Below are 23,544 nucleotides of genomic sequence, written 5' to 3'. Positions count from 1 at the left end.
TGTCAAGGTTCAGGCTATTTGTGATTGGACGCAACCCTCTTCTCTTAAGAGTCTGCAGAAATTTTTGGGCTTTGCTAACTTTTATCGCCGATTTATTGCTGGTTTTTCTGATGTTGTTAAACCATTGACTGATTTGACTAAGAAGGGTGCTGATGTTGCTGATTGGTCCCCTGATGCTGTGGAGGCCTTTCGGGAGCTTAAGCGCCGCTTTTCTTCCGCCCCAGTGTTACGTCAGCCTGATGTTGCTCTTCCTTTTCAGGTTGAGGTCGACGCTTCTGAAATCGGAGCTGGGGCGGTGTTGTCGCAGAGAAGTTCCGACTGCTCTGTGATGAGACCTTGTGCTTTTTTTTCCCGTAAATTTTCGCCCGCCGAGCGGAATTATGATATTGGGAATCGGGAGCTTTTGGCCATGAAGTGGGCTTTTGAGGAGTGGCGTCACTGGCTTGAGGGGGCCAGACATCAGGTGGTGGTATTGACTGACCACAAAAATTTAATTTACCTTGAGTCTGCCAGGCGCCTGAATCCTAGACAGGCGCGCTGGTCGTTGTTTTTCTCTCGGTTTAATTTTGTGGTGTCATACCTACCGGGTTCTAAGAATGTTAAGGCGGATGCCCTTTCTAGGAGTTTTGAGCCTGACTCCCCTGGTAATTCTGAGCCCACAGGTATCCTTAAGGATGGAGTGATATTGTCTGCCGTTTCTCCAGACCTGCGGCGGGCCTTGCAGGAGTTTCAGGCGGATAGACCTGATCGTTGCCCACCTGGTAGACTGTTTGTTCCTGATGATTGGACCAGTAGAGTCATCTCTGAGGTTCATTCTTCTGCGTTGGCAGGTCATCCTGGAATTTTTGGTACCAGGGATTTGGTGGCAAGGTCCTTCTGGTGGCCTTCCCTGTCACGAGATGTGCGAGGCTTTGTGCAGTCTTGTGACGTTTGTGCTCGGGCCAAGCCTTGTTGTTCTCGGGCTAGTGGATTGTTGTTACCCTTGCCTATCCCGAAGAGACCTTGGACGCACATCTCGATGGATTTTATTTCGGATCTGCCTGTTTCTCAGAAGATGTCTGTCATCTGGGTGGTGTGTGACCGTTTCTCTAAGATGGTCCATCTGGTTCCCTTGCCTAAGTTGCCTTCTTCTTCCGAGTTGGTTCCTCTGTTTTTTCAAAATGTTGTTCGTTTGCATGGTATTCCGGAGAATATCGTTTCTGACAGAGGGACCCAATTCGTGTCTAGATTTTGGCGGGCATTCTGTGCTAGGATGGGCATAGATTTGCCTTTTTCGTCTGCTTTCCATCCTCAGACTAATGGCCAGACCGAGCGGACTAATCAGACCTTGGAGACATATTTGAGGTGTTTTGTGTCTGCGGATCAGGATGATTGGGTTGCTTTTTTGCCTTTGGCGGAGTTCGCCCTCAATAATCGGGCCAGCTCTGCCACCTTGGTGTCCCCGTTTTTCTGTAATTTGGGGTTTCATCCTCGATTTTCCTCCGGTCAAGTGGAATCTTCGGATTGTCCTGGAGTGGATGCTGTGGTGGAGAGGTTGCATCAGATTTGGGGGCAGGTGGTGGACAATTTGAAGTTGTCCCAGGAGAAGACTCAGCTTTTTGCCAACCGCCGTCGTCGTGTTGGTCCTCGGCTCTGTGTTGGGGACTTGGTGTGGTTGTCTTCTCGTTTTGTCCCTATGAGGGTCTCTTCTCCTAAGTTTAAGCCTCGGTTCATCGGCCCGTACAAGATATTGGAGATTCTTAACCCTGTGTCCTTCCGTTTGGACCTCCCTGCATCCTTTTCTATTCATAATGTTTTTCATCGGTCATTATTGCGCAGGTATGAGGTACCGGTTGTGCCTTCCGTTGAGCCTCCTGCTCCGGTGTTGGTTGAGGGTGAGTTGGAGTACGTTGTGGAAAAGATCTTAGACTCTCGTGTTTCCAGACGGAAACTCCAGTATCTGGTCAAATGGAAGGGATACGGTCAGGAGGATAATTCTTGGGTCACTGCCTCTGATGTTCATGCCTCCGATCTTGTCCGTGCCTTTCATAGGGCTCATTCTGATCGCCCTGGTGGTTCTGGTGAGGGTTCGGTGCCCCCTCCTTGAGGGGGGGGTACTGTTGTGAAATTGGATTCTGGGCTCCCCCGGTGGCCACTGGTGGAATTGAACTTGTGTGCATCATCCCCTCTGTTCACCTGCTCCCATCAGGATGTGGGAGTCGCTATATAACCTTGCTCCTCTGTCAGTTTCATGCCGGTCAACAATGTAATCAGAAGCCTTTCTGTGCATGTTCCTGCTACCAGACAACTCTCAGCTAAGTTGGACTTTTGTCCTTGTTTGTTTTTGCTTTTTGTTCCAGTTCACAGCTGCTGTTTCGTTACTGTGTCTGGAAAGGTTTTGTGATCGGAAATTGCCACTCTGGTGTTATGAGTTAATGCTAGAGTCTTAAAGTAATTTCTGGATGGTGTTTTGATAGGGTTTTCAGCTGACCATGAAAGTGCCCTTTCTGTCTTTCTGCTATCTAGTAAGCGGACCTCGATTTTGCTAAACCTATTTTCATACTACGTTTGTCATTTCGTCTTAAATCACCGCCAATATATGTGGGGGCCTCTGTCTGCCTTTTGGGGAAATTTCTCTAGAGGTGAGCCAGGACTGTATTTTCCTCTGCCAGGATTAGTTAGTTCTCCGGCTGGCGCTGGGCATCTAGGGATAAAAAAAACGTAGGCATGCTACCCGGCTACTTCTAGTTGTGCGGCAGGTTTTAGTTCATGGTCAGTATAGTTTCCATCTTCCAAGAGCTAGTTCTCATATATGCTGGGCTATGTTCTCTCGCCATTGAGAATCATGACACTGATGCCCTTTCTAGGAGTTTTGTGCCTGACTCTCCGGGAGTTTCTGAACCGGCTGGTATCCTCAGAGAGGGGGTGATTCTGTCTGCCATCTCCCCTGATTTGCGGCAGGTGCTGCAGGAATTTCAGGCCAATAAACCTGACCGTTGTCCACCGGAGAGACTGTTTGTCCCGGATAGATGGACCAGTAGAGTTATTTCCGAGGTTCATTCTTCGGTGTTGGCGGGTCACCCTGGAATTTTTGGTACCAGGGATTTGGTGGCTAGGTCCTTTTGGTGGCCATCCTTGTCGCGGGATGTGCGTTCCTTTGTGCAGTCCTGTGGGATTTGTGCTCGGGCCAAGCCTTGCTGTTCTCATGCCAGTGGTTTGCTTTTGCCTTTGCCTGTCCCAAAGAGGCCTTGGACGCATATTTCCATGGATTTTATTTCGGATCTTCCAGTCTCTCAGAGGATGTCTGTCATCTGGGTGGTTTGTGATCGTTTTTCTAAAATGGTCCATTTGGTGCCCTTGCCTAAGCTGCCTTCCTCCTCCGATTTGGTGCCGCTGTTTTTTCAGAATGTGGTTCGTTTGCATGGGATTCCGGAGAACATTGTGTCTGACAGAGGATCCCAGTTTGTGTCCAGATTTTGGCGGTCCTTTTGTGCTAAGATGGGCATTGATTTGTCGTTTTCGTCGGCCTTCCATCCTCAGACGAATGGCCAAACTGAACGAACTAATCAGACCTTGGAAACTTATCTGAGATGTTTTGTTTCGGCTGATCAGGATGATTGGGTGACCTTTTTGCCATTGGCTGAGTTCGCCCTCAATAATCGGGCTAGTTCTGCTACTTTGGTTTCACCTTTTTTTTGCAATTCTGGTTTTCATCCTCGTCTTTCCTCGGGTCAGGTTGAGCCTTCGGACTGTCTTGGGGTGGATTCTGTGGTGGATAGGTTGCAACAGATTTGGAACCACGTAGTGGACAATTTGACGTTGTCACAAGAGAAGGCTCAGCACTTTGCTAACCGCCGTCGCTGTGTGGGTCCCCGACTTCGTGTGGGGGATTTGGTATGGCTGTCTTCTCATTTTGTTCCTATGAAGGTTTCCTCTCCTAAGTTCAAGCCTCGTTTCATCGGTCCTTATAAGATTTTAGAAATCCTTAACCCTGTGTCATTTCGTTTGGACCTCCCAACATCGTTTGCCATTCATGTGTTCCATAGGTCATTATTGCGGAGGTATGTGGTGCCCGTGGTTCCTTCTGTTGATCCTCCTGCTCCGGTGTTGGTCGAGGGAGAATTGGAGTATGTGGTGGAGAAGATCTTGGATTCTCGTATTTCGAGACGGAAGCTTCAGTACTTGGTTAAGTGGAAGGGCTATGGTCAGGAGGATAATTCCTGGGTTGTCGCCTCTGATGTCCATGCGGCTGATTTGGTTCGTGCCTTTCATCTGGCTCGTCCGGATCGGCCTGGGGGCTCTGGTGAGGGTTCGGGGACCCCTCCTCAAGGGGGGGGTACTGTTGTGAATTCCGTTCTCGGGCTCCCTCCTGTGGTCATGAGTGGTATTGTGTGAGTTCTGTTCTTGGGCTCCCTCTGGTGGCCTTTAGCGCTTACTGCGGGTCTGTAGCTGGAATCCAGCTGCCTCGTTTTCTGCTAGTCTGGCCTCTATTTAACTCCATCCGGACCTTCACTTTTTGCCTGCTGTCGTTGTATTCAGTACTGGTTCTGATCTCTCTGAACTTTCCTTGTGACCTGTCTCCTCCTGAGAAGCTAAGTCTTGCTAGTTCATGATTGCTCATTATTTCCTTGAAAATGTTTCTCTGTATATTATGAGTTCTGTCCAGCTTGCTTATATGTAATATTTTCGCTTGCTGGAAGTTCTGGGGTGCAGAGTTGCGCCCCTCACATCGTGAGTCGGTGTGGGGGTTCTTGTAATCTCTGCATGGATTATTTTTGATAGCATTTTATACTGACTGCACAGATCCCTTGCTATCTTCTGACTATTTAGTGTTAGCGGGCCTCATTTGCTAAAAACCTGTTTTCATTTCTACGTTTGTGTTTTTCCCCTTAACTCACCGTTATTATTTGTGGGGGGCTGTCTAAACTTTGGGGTGATTTCTCTGAGGCAAGTGAGGCTTTGCTTTCTCTCTAGGGGTAGCTAGTTTCTCAGGCTGTGAAGAGGCGTCTAGGATTTTAGGTAACGCTCCACGGCTACCTATAGTGTTTATTGATAGGATCAGGGTTGCGGTCAGTATAGCTCCCACATCCCCAGAACTTGTCCTAAGGATTTCTGTTTACTTAGCAGGTCAGTTTGCGATCCTTGCCACCAGGATCATAACAGCCTACCTCCTTGACTGAAGAAAGGTATTTAGGACAAATTACAAAACGGATTATTTCGGCAGTTACAGTAACCAGAACTAAAACAGCCACCTTGTCAGAATGCAGCATTACTGCTGCACAAGGTGGCTCTTCTAGTTAAAAACGCCTGGGGGGGTGACAGGTTCCCTTTAAATTCATTCAGAAGCAAGGTAGAAAAATTTCACGTTTGTTAAGTGAGAATGAGCAAAACTGGACACTTATGTTGACATATCAATATATGGACTAATAATATATAGGACGTGTTAGCCTTTATTCATTAGCTAGTCCTATTCTTACAATAACTTAGCTCAATGGGAGTGTGATTCATCAAAGTGCTTTCTGCAGAAAACTGGTGTTAGATACTTTACAAAGTCGAAAAAAATTTGCGCAATGCTCGTCAAATTTAGCAAAAGTGCCAGCATTTCAAATGCCTTGACTGCAAGAGTATTTTTGCTGTACACCGCTAAGATATGCCGAGTTCAGAAAGTGGAATGCACTTCTTAAAGGGAACCTGTCACCCCCAAAATCAAAGATGAGCTAAGCCCACCAGCATCAGGGGCTTATCTACAGCATTCTGGAATGCTGTAGATAAACCCCTGATGTATCCTGAAAGATGAGACAAAGAGGTTAGATTATACTCACTTGGGTGGGCGGTCCAGTCCGATGGGCGTTGCGGTCCAGGGCCTCCTATCTTCATAGGATGTGTTATGACCCCAGTGGACAGGGTCTCAGAGGAACGTGTAAGTCTGCGAGATTCAAAAATCCAGCTCATAGGGCTGTGGTAACTGGGTTGACCAAATAGCTACTCCTAACGCCAACACTAGAAGTAGCCGGGGATCATGCCTACGGTGATCGCTAGATGACTCGCGCCAGCCGGAGAATCTAACTACCCCTAGGAGAAGAAAACAAAGACCTCTCTTGCCTCCAGAGAAAGGGACCCCAAAGCAAGATACAAGCCCCCCACAAATAATAACGGTGAGGTAAGAGGAAATGACAAACACAGAAATGAACCAGGTTCAGCAAAGAGAGGCCAGCTTACTAATAGCAGAATATAGCAAGATAACTTATCTGGTCAACAAAAACCCTATAAAAATCCACGCTGGAGATTCAAGAACCCCCGAACCGTCTAACGGTCCGGGGGGAGAACACCAGCCCCCTAGAGCTTCCAGCAAAGGTCAGGATACAGATTGGAACAAGCTGGACAAAAATACCAAACAAAACAAAAGCAAAAAGCAAGGAAGCAGACTTAGCTTGAAATACAGGAACCCGGATCATAGGACAAGAGCACAACAGATTAGCTCTGATTTCAACGATGCCAGGCATTGAACTGAAGGTCCAGGGAGCTTATATAGCAACGCCCCTGAACTAACGGCCCAGGTGAGGATATAGGAAAAGACAGAAGCTCCAGAGTCAAATCACTAATGACCACTAGAGGGAGCAAAAAGCAAAATCACAACAGGATGACATCCTCTTCTTGTCTTCACGCTGCAGCTCCGGCACACTTTGTCTGCCCTGGAGAGCAGAGCAAAGTACTGCAGTGCGCAGGTGCCGGACAAAGTACGCCTGCGCCGGAGCCGCAGCGTGAATACAAGAAGAGGATGTCATCATAAGATGGGAGGCCCCTGACCGCGACGCCCATCGGACTGGACCGCAGCGGGACCACCCCTAGGTGAGTATAATTTAACCTCTTTTTCTCATCTTTCAGGTTACATCGGGGGCTTATCTACAGCATTACAGAATGTTGTAGATAAGCTCCTGATGCCGGTGGGCTTAGCTCATCTTTGATTTTGGGGGTGACAGGTTCCCTTTAAGAAGTGCATTCCACTTTCTGAACTCGGCATATCTTAGCGGTGTACAGCAAAAATACTCTTGCAGTCAAGACATTTGAAATGCTGGCACTTTTGCTAAATTTGATGAGCATTGCGCAAAATTTTTTCGACTTTGTAAAGTATCTAACACCAGTTTTCTGCAGAAAGCATCTTCGATTTTGAGGGTGACAGGTTCCCTTTAATGAATTTGGCACATTCTACTCAAGCAAGGCATTCATTAAGACTGGCGTGTGCAACACCCGTCTCAATAAATTGGCCCCAGTAAGTCTGTCCAACACACATGGCCATAGACAAGCCAAGGATCATCGTGCTAGCTGTCCAGCACATAATTTGCCCACATGAGTTTTCCATTGATATAGCCGTACAAGGGCTCATTTTTTGCAGGACTAGTTGTAGCTTTAAATGACAAAGCTGCCCAGATTTTTGGGGTTTGTTTTATTGGTATACATTCTGTGGAAAGAAATCGTGTGAATCATGATTTGCCAAGTCAGATCGATTATGGTGATAACAAACTTGTGGTTTTTTTGCTTTTATTTCATGTAAGTGGAGAAAAAAAGTCAGACATTTGTAAAACAAAAAAAAAAAACTTTTGGTTTGTGTTGTATTCCGAGACCCGTAGCATTTTGATTTTTCAGCTATGCGGGCTTGATTTTTTGCTTGAAGACCTGTCTGTTTTATTGATACCAATTTGTGATAGATATAATGTTTTTGATCTGTTTTATTTCAGTTCTTGATGGAGGAGTGGTGTCTTTAAAAATTCTGGTGTTTTGCTTTCATTTTTTGCTTCAATGTATACTGGTTAGGTTAATTAATTTTATTTTTTGACAGACAGGACTTTTATTAACTTGTATGTATGTTCATTTTTTTATTTTTTTTTATTTTTTAATAGGGGAAAAGTAGAGTGGTTAGAACTTCTAATTTTTTTTTTTGTATTACGGTATTTGTTACTTTATTTTTCCACAGGGGGCTTGGACACGATATCGTCCGATTGTTTATACTACATACTGCGATACCAGAGTATTGCAGTACACAGTGTAAATTGTCGTCTCCTTTGAAGCTCTGCGTCCAGCTGAGCTTCAAAGGAGGAAAGAGATATCAGCAATGGGCGTCTTTAGCAAGTCCCCCAGCTGTCATAGTAAACTTTGACCATTCTGTGATTCCATCGTGGGGCAATGATCGGAGCTGATTTACGCTCCATCTAAATTCCGATGTCAGAAATGGAAAGAGGCGTTTAAATGTCTAATAACTGTGGAAAGAGATCATCTGTTAGATACAAATGCCGAGTGTTTAATACAGCTGGGATCTGCCATGTGTGGAGAAAGCTCACATACATGAAGGAGATATTGTGTTAAGAGGCTAAATAAATACTATTCCATATTTCGCCAACATTTTCAAAACTGGAAAAAAGCATCAATTTCTCATAGAAGGAGAATGATGTATTGCCTTCATTAACATAAACCACTTAACACAGTCATTCACCATATCATTTCTCAAAAGAATTCTTCAGAAATCAATTAAAGTATCTCCATGAATCTTTGGTAGACAACAGCACTGATCAACAGTAGTGTGTTAATGACCACAGTTGCTGAACACAGTGATGAATTGCTAATTGTGGCTTTTGATATCCCAAATGTAACATAATCGGGATTATGGGCACACTGGCTTTGAACGCTTCCTAAAATATATGTTATATATTCATGTATTGAACCACATACAGAACGGTACCCATTGTTATGGTAAAATGCTTATTATTCAACATACACGTGATAAAAATTAATTTAACACTGCTATATGGCAGGTTACTGAATGAATACACACATTCTATTAAAGTTCGAGTTCTCCATTATGTTTATTTATTAAGGAGACCGTTGTGCTTCCTAATATAGAACGCTTTCTCCATTTGTTTTATAAAGTTAGGACCAGAAATATTTGGACAGTGATGCAAGTTTTGGCAATATAGCTGTTTACCAAAACATATTTAAGAAACCGTTATTATAATCAATATGGGCTTAAAGTGCAAAGTCTCAGCTTTCATTTGAGGGTATTCACATTCTAAATTAAGTGAGTGTTTAGGAATTACAGCTCTTTAAAATGTAGCTGTCTCCTTTAGCAAGGGCCAAAAGTAATTTGACAATTATCTCAAAAGCTCTTTAATGGGCTGCATGGGCTTTTTTCTTATTAATTCATTATCAATTAAACAGTTAAAAGGTCTGGAGCTGATTCCAATAGTGGCATTTGCATTAGGAAGCTCTTGCTGTGAACCCACAACATATGGTCAAAAGAGCTCTTAATGGAACACATCATTAGGCTAAAAAAAAAAAGGAGTGCATTGGTAAGATTGGTAACTCAAAAAGGCCTGGACGTCCACGGAGGACAACAGTGGTGGATGATCGCAGAATCCTTTCCATTCTGAAGGAAAAAACCCTTAACCACATCCACCTAAGTGAAGAACAATCTCCAAGACGTATGTTTTCAGTATCTAATTCTATCATAAAGAGAAGTTGGACAATGACCTAAAAGGAAAATAAGTGGAATATTCAGCAATGCCTGCGTCAATCACAAGATCTCACCCTATCATGCATGCATTTTAATGCTTAAGACAAAACTTAAGGCAGAAAGACCCACAAACAACAAATGAAGTCAGCTGCAGTAAAGGCCTGGCAAAGAATCATAAAGGAGAAAACCCAGAGTTTGGTGATGGCCATAGCTTCCAGACTTCAGGCAGTCATTGAAGTAACTAGGAAAACACGGCACTTCTGGAATTCTGGTGGTGCACATTTAGGATAACCAATTCCGTCAGCTGCGATATACAAATACTTGGCACTCGTATAGGTGTATTCAAGAACTTGTTTATTGAATGCAGAAATTCCAGAAAATTTAGAGATGTTTCGGTCAATAACTGACCCTCATCAGTCATCTGGTTTTGGGGAGATCTGTGTGGAAGCGCCCTGTGTGAGAGTTTGCAGTGTCCACTGCTAAGACAGGAAGCGCTCCTATTCTGAAGCCCTCGTCTTCTGTAAGAAAACAAAAATGAAAAGCAATAATATTACTCACCTGTCCGTCGTTCTGTCCCACACCATAATCCATGTCTAGGGGAAAAACAGTTTTCAACCTGGACGGTGCCAATATGCGAGCGTTCAGACTGAGAACCACTGGTGACTGGGCTGCTGCGAGCACAGCCTCAGTGACTGGCGGTGACATCATCGAGGTTACCTCCAGTCACTGAGGCTGCGTTCCCAGCCGGACTGAACTGCCATGACCTTGGTGAGATCCCTGCTAGCACCATGAGAAAAACACAGCAGCCTAATGCTGTATTAAAAATACATCAACATAAAAAAAAGTTTTATTTCATATTGCATCAGTTCTCTGTCCTTTTCCATAAAAGCAGATGTTTCTGGCATCATAATATAAGCCAACATGTAAAAAGTCGTATACATAATGCTTGAAAATGGGAGAGAGAAAGAGAGCTGTATGGAGACTGTATGGAGTCTGTATAGAGACTGTATAGGGTCAGGATGGAATCTGTATAGAATCCCCTAAGTTACTGCCTTATGCAAGTGGAGAAGAAGTATCCTGGAGGCCGTATGAAGCTATGAAATGCTTCTTCTTGTCATTGGTCTAATATATGTCTACCGTTGTAAAGTCTCTACATGTTGCACTGGGCCTACAATATGGCAGCACAACTCTAAAAATAAAAGACTACATCTAAAAAGTAAATACATATGTTCATGTCATTAATGAAACTAGGACAAGACTGATGACTGATTTCTTGCATAATTAAACACTAAGGCGTAGTGTAGAAATGTGACAAAGAACAGTGAAATGAAATCACTTTTTCCACCGTCCAGCAGATGATCAACAGTTCAGTATTGGCGCACTTTTACTTGTTGACCTGTCTTGGAAATGTTTAAAGCATTAGTTTTATTTTCTAGACAACTTACACAAATTCTTTCCAGCACGCATATGTTGTAGTAATAGTGTAAAGAGGAAGCAGGTGGAGAGTTGTACCGACATCTCTCATCACAGCTCGCAGTTTACAGATGACTGATCACTTCGCTTTTCCTGCTATAGTACTGGATTGGCATTGCACAAGAGAGATTTCACATGGCTAAATCTTGGGTGTATCAGCACCATTGTACTATTTTTAAAGGACATACTTCTCTTTAAGTGCGTAAACCACAAGTGATGATGCGCACTGATGGTGTGAGGAAATGCACTTATAGAAAGATGAAAACGTAAGTCATGACTCCAAGGGTGTAACATAATGAGTTCATAGCATGGAGATGAGATTAACTAGAAAACTATATATTACGATACAAAATCAACATTGTAGGTCCACAATTATAGCTCCAGATTAAAACAAACAAAAAAAAGAAATAGTAAAAAAAACCTGTGCACTGATGAACTGCAGCATTTACACTAGGCTGTGAACCTACAGGCAGCACTGATTACAGTGGGTGTCCGAACACAGAATTTACATTGAGAACTGACCGACTCTACACTGGTGACAGACTGATCGACCAAAGAGATTCATCAGGCTGAGAACTGACCGACTGCAGCACATGCTCTACACTGTGGACTGACTAATCAACCATAGAGATTCATCAGGCTGAGAACTTACCGACTGTAGCACACGCACTACACTGGTAACAGACCGATCGACCATAGAGTTTCATCAGGCTGAGAACTGACCGACTGCAGCACATGCTCTACACTGTGGACTGACTGATCGACCAAAGAGATTCATCAGGCTGAGAACTGACCGACTGCAGCACATGCACTATACTGGAGTCTGACCAATCGACCATATAGTTTCATCAGGCTGAGAACTGACCGACTGTAGCACATGCTCTACACTGGTGACTGACCGATCGACCATAGAGTTTCATCAGGCTGAGAACTGACCGACTGTAGCACACGCACTACACTGGTGACAGACCGATCAACCATAGTGATTCATCAGGCTGAGAACTGACCGACTGTAACACATGCTCTACACTGTGGACTGACTGATCGACCAAAGAGATTCATCAGGCTGAGAACTGACCGACTGTAGCACATATAGTAACTTGTGGACCGACCAACTGACCTGTTTCCACTAAACTATGGACTAAACACTTACAGCATTGAAAGAGTATTCTAAAGTTTGGACTATACCCCCCTATCCGATGGATAGAGCATAAATTACTGATCATTGGGGATCCGACCAATAAAACACCCACCGATCTTGACAACCCGGCCTCTTAATATCACTGTGTGAATAGAACGGTAGTGTATCATACTCACCGTTTCTGTAGTCATTCTTATGGGAATGCCGAAGACTGGCTATCTCCGGTGGTCCCATTAGAATGATCCACCATAGCTCCATTTACGTGGGGTTCTTCAGAGCCCTGGTTTTCAGGATCAGTGGGAGTTCCAGTGGTCACTCAGCAATTAGAAAGATCACTGACAGCAGTATTTCAATGGCATTATCACATGTGCACCAGCTCCATTGGGCAAACCATGACACTATCATGGGACGCGGAAGGGTTACTATGGCAGCCGGAATCCTGCTGAAGGCTCCCAAGACTGCCATGTTGGAACTCCCGTGAAGCCCAGCCATATGAGACAATTATCTACAGTATATACTGCAATACTTTGAAATTGTAGTAAAAAGTATTGTGAGTTCAAGTTTCCCAAGGGGACAAAAAAGCTATTGTAAAACAAACAAAAAAAGTTTAAAAACATTTAAATTAATACAAAAATTTGAACCCTCCTTTTTCCCAATTTAAAAATGAAGGCAGAAAAAAAGCATATCTGGTATTTTCATATTCATAAAAGTCCACAATATAAAGGTAAGAAACCCATAAAACCTACCGTATATAAGTTTTTACAGGTCATTTTTATCACATAATGAACAATATAAAATCAAAACCCAAACTTACAGTTTTTTGCACTGTTTCATCCCACTTGCAATATCTTACAAAAAAAAGCAAAAGAGGCAATTTGCATATTTAATTTCCCAGAGGAGCATTGCACGGCGAATAAGCCTACTTACCTTGACAAGCCAGCTGGTATGTCACTCTCCATAAGGAGAAACGCTACCCCTTAGACCCCAGTCCAGAGCCTCTCACCTAGCCAAATCAGTTCTCATGCTTCGCACTGACGAGGGCCAACAGCCCGAAACACCGTGTCTGCGGATTGAGATACTGATTTGGCTTTTATCCTAAGTCATATTGCACGACTCGTTAAAGGGTTGATTGTGACTTGTAGAATCGCTACTTCCAACAGGTGGCGCTATAGAGTTTAAGACCTCTTTTTCATGAAGAGGCAATTTGCATATATAAAAAAAAGCAAAAGCTTTCGAACAAGTATGTCGATGGCAAAATATTAAAAAAAATAGTTCATGGAAAAAAAAAAGGAATAAATTACTGGTACTTAATGGCAATATTATATTAACATAATTGGCATCCTATTCTTCATATTAACCCCTTAATGACTGCCAGTATGTATTTTAACTGACCTGAGATATAAGAGAATAGCATCCCCTTAGAGGTGACAATCCAGCAGCTGTCGGCTGTACACTATAGCTGACAATTTGCTGCATTAGCCACGATCAGTGTTGGTACTGAAAATGGTTGTTTAACCCCTTAAATGCTGCAGTCAATAGTGACTATAAATGGTTAACAGAGTGTGGGGGCTCTCTCTTTAATCCCATCAGCACCCTGAGATCTTGATCGTGTGATCCTGATGTTTGCTATCGGCCTTAGAGTCTGCTGGCAATAGTGGCCTGTTCAGACAATATCAATATTTTGATTGTAAAAATACATTTCTTCATTCCCGCTATGCCACTTTGCATTAAATCCTGAAAAGCAAGTGAAGGATTGATAAACTACCTGAAAGCAATTTTGAATACGTTGAGGTACCCCTTCATGATGGAGCCCTTTTTTCATTTTTGCGTTTGTTTTTCGCTCCCCTCCTTCCCAGAGCCATAACTTTTTTATTTTTCTGTCAATATGGCCATGTGGGGGCTTATTTTTTGCGGGACGAGTTGTATTTTTGAACGACACCATTGGTTTTTACCATATCGTGTACTAAAAAACGGAAACAAATTTTCAAGTGTGGTGAAAATGCAAAAAAAGTGCAATTCCACAACTCTCTTTTTGATTTTTTTTACCATGTTCACCAAATGCTAAAACTGACCTTCCATTATGATTCTCCAGGTCATTACAAGTTCATAGACACCAAAGATGTCAAGGTTCTTTTTTATTTAAGAGGTGAAAAAAAAATCCAAATTTTGTAAAAAAAAATAAATAAATTGCGGCATTTTCCAAGACCCGTAGCGTCTCAATTTTTCATGATCTGGGGCCGGGTGAAGGCTTATTTTTTGCGTGTTGAGCTGACGTTTTGATTGATACCATTTGGGGTGCACACGACCTTTTGATTGCCCGTTATTGCACTTTAATGCAATGTTGCAGCGAACAAAAAAAATTTAATTCTGGGGTTTTTACTTTTTATTTCGCTACACCTTTTACGGATCGTATTAGATCTTTTTATAACTTGATAGATCGGGGGATACCAAATATGTGTATGTTTGATTTACTTTATTGTTTTCTTTTGAATGGGACGAAAGGGGGGCAATTTCAACTTTTATATATTTTTTATTTTTTTAATATTTTTAAAACCTTTTTTCTACACTTTCCATGCTTAAATAGTCTGTATGGGAGACTAGAAGCTGCAGTTGTCCAAGGAGCTCTGCTACATGCAGGCGATGATCAGATCGCCTGTATGTAGCAGAAATGCTAACTTGCTATGAGCGCCGACCACCAGACGGCGTGCATAGCAATCTGGCTATGACAACTATAGAGGTCTGCTGGAGATCTCTGGTTGCTGTGCCAACCCATCGGTGACCCGCAATCATGTGACGGGTCACCGATGGGCGGGATTTCCGGCGCGCTTGACGGAAGCGCAAGTTAAATGCCGCTGTCATAGATTCCACCCGTGGCTGTTAGAGGCACATGTAAGCTGTTCAAAACAGCTGATATGTGCCGGGAAAGATGTGGGCTCAGCGCCTAAGAAAATTTACTGCTATGTTTTTTATTCATTTTAAAATGCAAACAAAAAACCCCAACATTTTACAAATGGTGCTGATGTAAAGTAGACATGAGGGAAATGTTATTTATTCATTTATTATCTGGATTAAAGGTATAATCATTCAAAGTTTGAAAAATGCCAATTTTTAAATTTTTTTGTAAAATTTGATATTTGTTATAAATTAATGCAGAAAATATCAACATAAATGTACCATTATATCATAAATTACAATGTGTCACGAAAAAACAATCTCAAAATCAATGGGATATGTTGAAGTGCTCCAGAGTTATTGCTACATAAAGTGACACTGGTCAGATATTAAAATTTTTGCCCCGTCACTAAGGGGTTAAAGTGCATTTTGGATATTATAACTTTGGAAATTTGCTAATTCCACTTTTCTCATACCAGTCTGCTCTTTAACATCGGAGCTTTCCTCATCCGTTGAACCATTATAGTCCGCAATTGGGAGAGTATCAAATGGAAGGGAGCTGGTACTGTGGAACAAAGAGAAAAAATGGTTGAGATCCATCTATTAAGTAACTTTTTTATATTAGTGAATGGCTTGCTGAAGTGATCTCTATTACAACAAACAAAAATCAATCATGAGGATCTACAGCTCTATGTATGTACTTAAACCATTGTACACCATAGATAACTGTTGGCTGATCTTTAGTTTGGTTGATGGTTCAGGCAACAACTGTCTACTTCAACCCTCCCATACACAGAAGCGCTCAGCTGCCGAGGGCTCTTCTGCTCTCTATGACGGAGCAGCTGCCATATATCTCTGGCGGAGCTTAACTCTGAGGCCTGGGTCCCACTAACGGTTTTAAAATCGCTCCGATTTTGTTCCTGAAAAGTCGGACAAGTGTCATGAAAGCGAATACAATCAGATTTTCAACACTGAGCATCCATCCGATTTACATCCAATTTCCATGAGAATGCAATCCGATTGCAATGCAATTTTAACATGATCTTTTACATAGAGCAATTCCCAGATGTAAAACGGTCAGCTGGAGGCAGATGTTTATAGCCTGTGAAGGGGGTAATACCCATGGAGCTTCCCAGGCTATTAATATCAGCTCACAGCTGTATATTTTGCCTTTACTGGTTATTAAAATGGGGGACCCTCAAAAAAATGCATAGGGTCCCCCTATAACTAAAAACCAGCAAAGGCTAGGCAGACAGCTGCAGGCTGATAGTAATAGCCTAGGAAGGGGCCATCGATATTGGACCCGTCCCAGACTAAAAATATCAGCTCTGTCACCCCAGAAATAGCAAATATATAAGATGCGCCAAATCTGGCATGTAGCTTCGCTCTTCCCATTTGCCCTGGTGCGATGGCAAGAGGGTGATAGTATTGAAGTCGATGTCACCTTTGTATTGTATAAGACGCCCCCATTACTAACTCCACAGCCAAATTAACACGCAGAATAAAGAAAGTCCTTTATTTGAATAAAAGACACAGACTCCTTTATTGACTCTTAATTAACCAAAAACACTAAAGGTACCGTCACACTCAGAGACGCTGCAGCGATATAGACAACGAGCCGATCGCTGGAGCGTCGCTGTTTAGGTCGCTGTAGAGACGTCAAACACAGCAGCTCCAGAACGATGCAGGAGCGATCCTGTGACGTAACGGTGACTCACTTATCGTTCTCACAGGTCGTTAGCTTCATGTAAAACATTGCTGGCATCGTTGTTTTTGCTGTCAAACACGACGATACACGCCAACCTGAGGACCAAATAAAGTTCTGGACTTCTAGCTCCGACCAGTGATATCACAGCGGGATCCAGATCGCTGCTGCGTGTTAAACACAACGAGATCGCTAACCAGGACGCTGCAACGTCACGGATCGTTGTCGTTCTCGTTGTAAAGTTGCTGAGTGTGAAGGTACCTTTACCTCATGCCCAATCCACTGAAGCAAATATCCCCTGTAAAATAATTAAAATAATAAACAACCACATTCCTCAGCTGTCAGTCTAGAAGATAATAATCCAATTGTTCAGCGACACGTCAAGCTCTTCTATATATAGATGGCAGGCTGCATTGTTGCATGATGCGACTATACAGCCTGCCATCCAGCAGAGATACTGAGCTGCGTGTGCTTACTCAGCTCAGTGCTTCGTGGTGACGTCGAACTCAACACAAACTCCTTTCACCTCAATGATGTCACTGTGAGCATGAGAAAATTCCGACGCTTCTGGTGACGTCAGAAAGATCATCGAAGTTCAGAGCCAAGTCAATGACGTCAGTACGAGCTCCATTGTATCTTTTCCTATGGCTCGCGATGACGCCAGTAAGGTCAAAGGAGTTCACCACGAGGCACAGAGCTGATCAAGCAGGCGCAGCTCAGTGTCTTTGCTGAATGGCAGGCTGTATAGTCACATCATGCAATGAAGCCTGCCATCTAGATATTGCAGAGCTAGACATGTTGCGGGACAATTGGGTTATTAACTCCTCGGTGGCCAAGTGAGGAATATGGTTGTTAATTATTTTAATTTTTTTTACAGGAGACATTGGCTTCAGTGGATTTGGATATGTGGTGAGTATACGTGTTTTTGGTAAACTTAGGTTCATTAAAGTAGTATATGTCATTATTATTATTTCAAAAAAAGAACTTTATTCTCGGTATTACTTTTTTTTTTACAATTTTACTATGGGGTTAGTAATGGGGGTGTCTTATAGACGCCTCTCCATTACTAACCTCTGCAATTGATGTCACCTGACAATACAGAGGTGACATCAACCCCAATACTTTCAACCTACTTACCACTGCATCAGGGCAAGTGGGAAGAGTGAGGCTAAGTGCCAGAACTGGCGCATCTTGTGGATGCACCATTTCTGGGACTGCTGAGAGCAGATGTTCTTAGTCTGGGATGGGGCCAATATCCATGGCCCCTTACTAGAATATTAATATCAGCCTGTAGCTGTCTGCCTAGCCATTGCTGGTTATTAATTATAGGGGGACCCTATGTAATTTTTTTGAGGGGCTCCTCCATTTTTATAACCAGTAAAGGCTAAGTATACAGCTGTGAGCTGATATTAATAGCCTGGGAAGCGCCATGGGTATTACTCCCTTCTAAGCTATAAACATCTGCTCCAGTGGTCCGCTTTCCCTCTGCTGGTTAATAAAATTTCTGGGATCCCACACCATGTTTTCTGAGATTTATTTATTAAATACATGTACAGTAAGCTACAAAAGCAGTACAAGAATTATATATGTCACTGACATCTTTACATCTAGCCATTATATGTGTATATATTTATTCTATTATGTCGAGTCACACTGTGATTTTACTGTCCACGGCTGCTGAAATGTTGGATTTTCAAGGACGTGGGTGTGTAAAAATTGGATGGCACTCACATGTTCCGAGTGCAGTGAGATTTTTTTCTCACACCCACTGACTTGTATTGGTGAATGCGATCCGATTTTTACATGCAATCCAGGGCTGTGGAATCAGTAAGCAAAACCAACAACTCCGACTACCCAATTTCACTGACTTCTGACTCCAATTCCACATCACTGCCTCACTAATTAGCATGAACAAAAAGGGCAGCACAGATTCATCTTAACTAAAAGCCGAGATCCTTAGATCAGAAGCAAAACAGACATTTCTAGGACATTTTATAACTTTTCCAAATTATTATGAAAACAATTACAACACATACCGCATTGTGCTCAAAAAAGAGAAAGGACAGCACCTCCAAAAATCATACAATGATCTAATGCCTCTCGGCAAGAAAAATATATAACTGAACATGAGGTTCTTAGTTAACATTGTGATCAGACTGTATGAAGCCCACTGCCACGTCACGGCAAAACCTCGTAGTGGGTCCTACCACCCTAATGGAGCGAAGCCGTGCGCCGACCATCGCCACAGCGGCAATGCACCAGCAGGACAGACGGCCTGGTGCCCCACAGCACCCATACTGCATTGTACTACAGTACCCAATTTATTATATATTTTAGGAGTCGGTCTATTTTATACCGACTTCACCAAAATGGACACTAACTCCGACTCCACAGCCCTGATGCAATCGCAGCATGCTGCAGTTTTTTTCCAGTCCGATCATGATCCAATCAGAGCTAGAAAACAAATCACAGATGAACACACAATGATAGAATAACATTGATCTGAATCCAATCTGATTGTATTCATCAGATTAAATTGCAAGTGGGAGCGAGCCCCTAGAGTCTAAAATTAGGACATGCCGGATCCATTAGTTCTCTGCCATCCTCTATATGGGGACAGTTGGGACGCCCCTGTACGGCTGAACTTGTGGATGTTGGTGGGTACGACCGCACTGTTCACACGTTGCATTTTTGCAGCAAGTATTGCTGCAGGTTTTTTTAATGCAAATTAAAAACTGCTTTTTACAGTACCAGGAAAAGCTATGAAAATTCAGAAATCTCATGCACACGCTTGCTTTTTTTTCCTGGCTGAACTGAAAGACTGTTTGTTTGGTTACAAATAAGCGGTATGTTGATTCTGTCAGCGTTTTTGCAGCATTTGATCACCATAGGAAAGCAATAAGAAAGTGTGAAAACGCTGCAAAAAACGCAACTGTGCACTTTTGCTGCATTTCTGCTGCATTTTTGGTGAATAAAACTAACTTTATTAAGCATGTACTGTAGACAAATTACATATGTAATCTGCACCAAAAAAAAACACAGCAAAAAAGCGGCAAAACCTGCTTTCTGAAAGCATCTTCTTTAGTGCCAAGAGAGCAGGTTTTGCCTGCAGGAAAAAAAAAACAGCAAAAGCGCAACGTGTGAACATAGCAAAATAGCCTAAGACCTCATTCAAAAGCCATCATGTCATGCTCTTACATGGTCCAATGTGTACAGGCGCTTTAGGCAGACTGGTGTCCCCAGATGATAATGAGAGACAGAAGTGGTCACTAGGGTTGAGCGACCTTTACTTTTATAGGATCGGGTCGGGTTTCACGAAACCACAAATCACAAATCGGCCGATCCTATAAAAAAGTCGGGGTCGGCCGAAACTCGAAACCCAATGCAGTGCATTGGGTTTCCAATGGTTCCCAGGGTCTGAAGGAGCGGAAACTCTCCTTCAGGCCCTGGGATCCATATTTAAGTGTAAAATAAAGAATTAAAATAAAAAATATCGCTATACTTACCCTCTGACGGGCCCTGGTACTAACCGGGAACCTTCCTTCCTTAGAATCAGCCTTTCAGGACATTGCGGTGACGTCGCGGTGACGTCGCGGCTTGTGATTGGTCGCGCGGCCGCCCATGTGACCGCTCGCGCGACCAATCACAAGCCGCGACGTCACCGTGACGTCACCGAAGGTCCTGGAAGGGCTGATTCTTAGGAAGGAAGGCTGCCGGAAAGAAGCAGGGCGTGTCCGAGGGTGAGTATATACCTAATAGGAATATACTCACCCTCGGCTTCGTTCCGGCAGCCTTCCTTCCTAAGAATCAGCCCTTCCAGGACCTTCGGTGACTTCACGGTGACGTCGCGGCTTGTGATTGGTTGCACGAGCGGTCACATGGGCGGCCGCGCGACCAATCACAAGCCGCGACGTCACCGCGACGTCACCGCAAGGTCCTGGAAGGCTGATTCTAAGGAAGGAAGGTTCCCGGTTAGTACCAGGGCCCGTCAGAGGGTAAGTATAGCGATATTTTTTATTTTAATTCTTTATTTTACACTTAAATCTGAATTCCGATACCAATTCCCGATATCTTAAACATATCGGGAATCGGTATCGGAATTCCGATTCCAGATTCAGAAGATCGCCGACTTCATGGCCGACCCCACACAGGGGTCGGGTCGGGTTTCATGAAACCCGACTTTGCCAAAAGTCGGCGACTTCTGAAAATTGCCGACCCGTTTCGCTCAACCCTAGTGGTCACATTTTCTGTCTCCAGCACTTGTAAGAATTGATAAAAAATATCCACAACCCATTTCTGCACATACCTCTTCTCTGGCACCTTTTGTTCAGTCTGTGACAACTTTTGATTAAGACTCCTAATCTTTGCCTTCTTTTCATTTAGCACCAATGTAAATCGAGTATAAAGACCTTGCTCCAGTTCCTCCTTGCTGCTTACAAATTTATCAAGCCTAAACAAAAAAAGAAAAATAATAATAATAAAATGGATGTGCACCTTTTACAGTCCTTTTTAGTTTCAGCGAACAGACGCTACTGCGCGAAAAAAAACTGTCTCCATCAAGATGGCGCTGACGGCGCCTGCGCAGTGGCATCTATCTGTTCGCTGAGAGATGCTACTGTGCACGTGCAACCAGGGTTTAAATCGGTGGGGGCATTATAGAATGTAGTAGGCAACCTCTTTAAGTAAGTTGAAAATGAAACTACTTAAAAGGTCTAAAGTTAAAGATGAGACATTTTCTTTCGTACTTTAAGCAAATAAAATATATATAATTTTCATCTTTTACATTTTTAAAAATCACAAAAAAGGATGGGGCGTGGCTATGTAGCTGGAGCGAGCAGACGCACTTGGCTGGAGCTCCTAATATCCTGCTATTATCCGGGCACATTAACCCCTTTAAAAGTGAAATAATCACCACCTACGGTTCTCCTGAGGCACCGGGAGGTGAGCGGTTGCAGTGGGTGGTATTCCAAGGCTGGAGGACGGCTTGGGACCCGAGGGAACCTGTGAGTGCAGCGGGACACGCGAGGCGGCGGCCATCTTTGTGAGCGCGCGCCCAGGAGATCACAGAGCGGCGCAACTTTTAACAGTACCGCTGGGACTTCAGCGTACCTGGGCGGCTCTGCAGCATAGTCCGACGGCACTGGAGATTGGAGGAGTGGATCGGCGGTACTGGAGAGAGGCGGCAGACATTCTGCAGGTGCGCACTCAGACAGGAGGAGTTGCTGCACTAAGCATTATCCGGGCAGCGCTTCAGGGGAGGTGACCGTTACTGGCATTCATTAATTATATAGTGGGGATTATCGGTGTGTGCCCTGAAATATTGGCCCCGGTCTTCCCCCCAGTCTGAAGACATCTCCCTCTGTCGGCGCTAAAGATTTGGAGGGTTTGGCACCCCTCCTTGCTGCTGTCTCCGTGGGCTGCGACCCTTCTCCTCCCCCCTGGTGCACTAAGTTTACTTATTTCAACTGATTAGACACTGCTGCATATAACCTGACCCATTGTGATTAGGGGCATCCCGCCTGTCTCGTGACCCCTCACAACCACCATATTGCCTTCCACCTCAAAGAGTCATGCAGCATTCAAAGGGTTCGGCAACCGCCGACAAATTGAAAAAATATGCCAGAGAGGATCCCCCTGATGGTGGTCGGAACCTTAGGAACAGTTCCTCACTAGCGCCACGTAAGGGCCGTCCATCAGATAGTAATGAGGAGGGGGTACAGGAAGAATTAACTCTTAAACGAGCCTCTGAACAATTAATGCAAGCTATCTCCTTGACCAGATCTACTCTTACAGAAAAGATAGAGGACGTGCATACTGAGGTGGGCCGTCTGAGACATGATATGCAAAGTATGGGAGGTCGCATTACGGAGGTGGAAACAAGAGTTTCTCAGATGGAGGATGTTATTCCCCCCATGGAGGCCAAATTGACAAAGGTGGCTGTCTCCATTAATGCTTGGAAACAGAAAGCAGATGATCTGGAAAATAGACTACGACGAAATAACATCCGGATTGTTGGTCTACCAGAACGTTCTGAGGGTCAGCACCCTGAAGAATTTTTGGAAGACTGGCTAAAATCCTCCTTGGGGGGTGAATTCTCCTCAACTTTCTCCGTGGAGAGAGCCCACAGGGTTCCCACGAGACCTCTTCCCCCCGGAGCCCCCCCGAGGCCTCTCTTGGCGCGCCTTCTCAACGGTAAAGATAGAGACACTATCCTGCGTCTAGCAAGGCAGAAAAGCCCTATTAAATTTCACAATGCTACCATTTCAATCTTCCCGGATTTTTCGGTGGAGCTTCAGAAACAAAGGGCACGTTTTATCGATATAAAGAAACAACTCAGAGATCGCAATGTCATATATTCCATGATATACCCTGCTAGATTGCGAGTGGTCTATGAGGGTACCTCTGTGTTTTTTACTGACCCAGAAGAGGCGGTTGAATGGCTGCGAACCCACGGTGCGGCCACTGCAAAATGATTCTAAAATATTTGTGCTATTAATCACGAAATGGAGCTTCCAAGGAAGGCGTCGAATTTATAAACAATATCGGACGCTGATTTCAGTGAGGATATCCCCGTTTTTTCTTGTCTATAGGAGTATGGGACTTCACTCCTACACTGTTTGGTTTTTTTATACACTGTTTCTATCTTATAGTTTTGTTCAAGCTTGTTCTACAAAAAATTGCTGCCAAGATGATGTGTTTCTCCACTGTATATCAGGAATATGTTGGTGTAACAATGTTTATAATATGCGACTAAGAGAGTATGGCATCTAATCTTACATGGTTGACCTGGAATGTGAGAGGCCTGGGATCACCACGAAAAAGAGTTAAAGTATTTTCCCAGATAAAACG

General features: G+C 43.7%; 1 protein-coding gene across 4 annotated transcripts in view; it reads right to left on the bottom strand.

Annotated features, from left to right (window-relative positions):
• XRCC4 (X-ray repair cross complementing 4) overlaps positions 1–23,544 on the bottom strand; it is a 422,379-nt gene that overhangs the window by 177,316 nt on the left and 221,519 nt on the right. For all 4 annotated transcript variants that reach the window (XM_077288609.1, XM_077288635.1, XM_077288619.1 and 1 more), the window contains 2 exons: positions 21,002–21,145; positions 15,467–15,555 (listed from right to left, as the gene is read on the bottom strand). In XM_077288609.1, coding sequence (XP_077144724.1) covers positions 15,467–15,555; positions 21,002–21,145 — 233 coding nt within the window. The remainder of the gene's footprint in view (positions 1–15,466; positions 15,556–21,001; positions 21,146–23,544) is intronic.

Source organism: Ranitomeya variabilis, chromosome 1, assembly GCF_051348905.1.
Source record: "Ranitomeya variabilis isolate aRanVar5 chromosome 1, aRanVar5.hap1, whole genome shotgun sequence".
In the NCBI taxonomy this organism is placed as follows: Eukaryota; Metazoa; Chordata; class Amphibia; order Anura; family Dendrobatidae; genus Ranitomeya; species Ranitomeya variabilis.
Note: the sequence above shows the minus strand (reverse complement) of the source record. Positions and strands in the feature narration are given on the sequence as shown.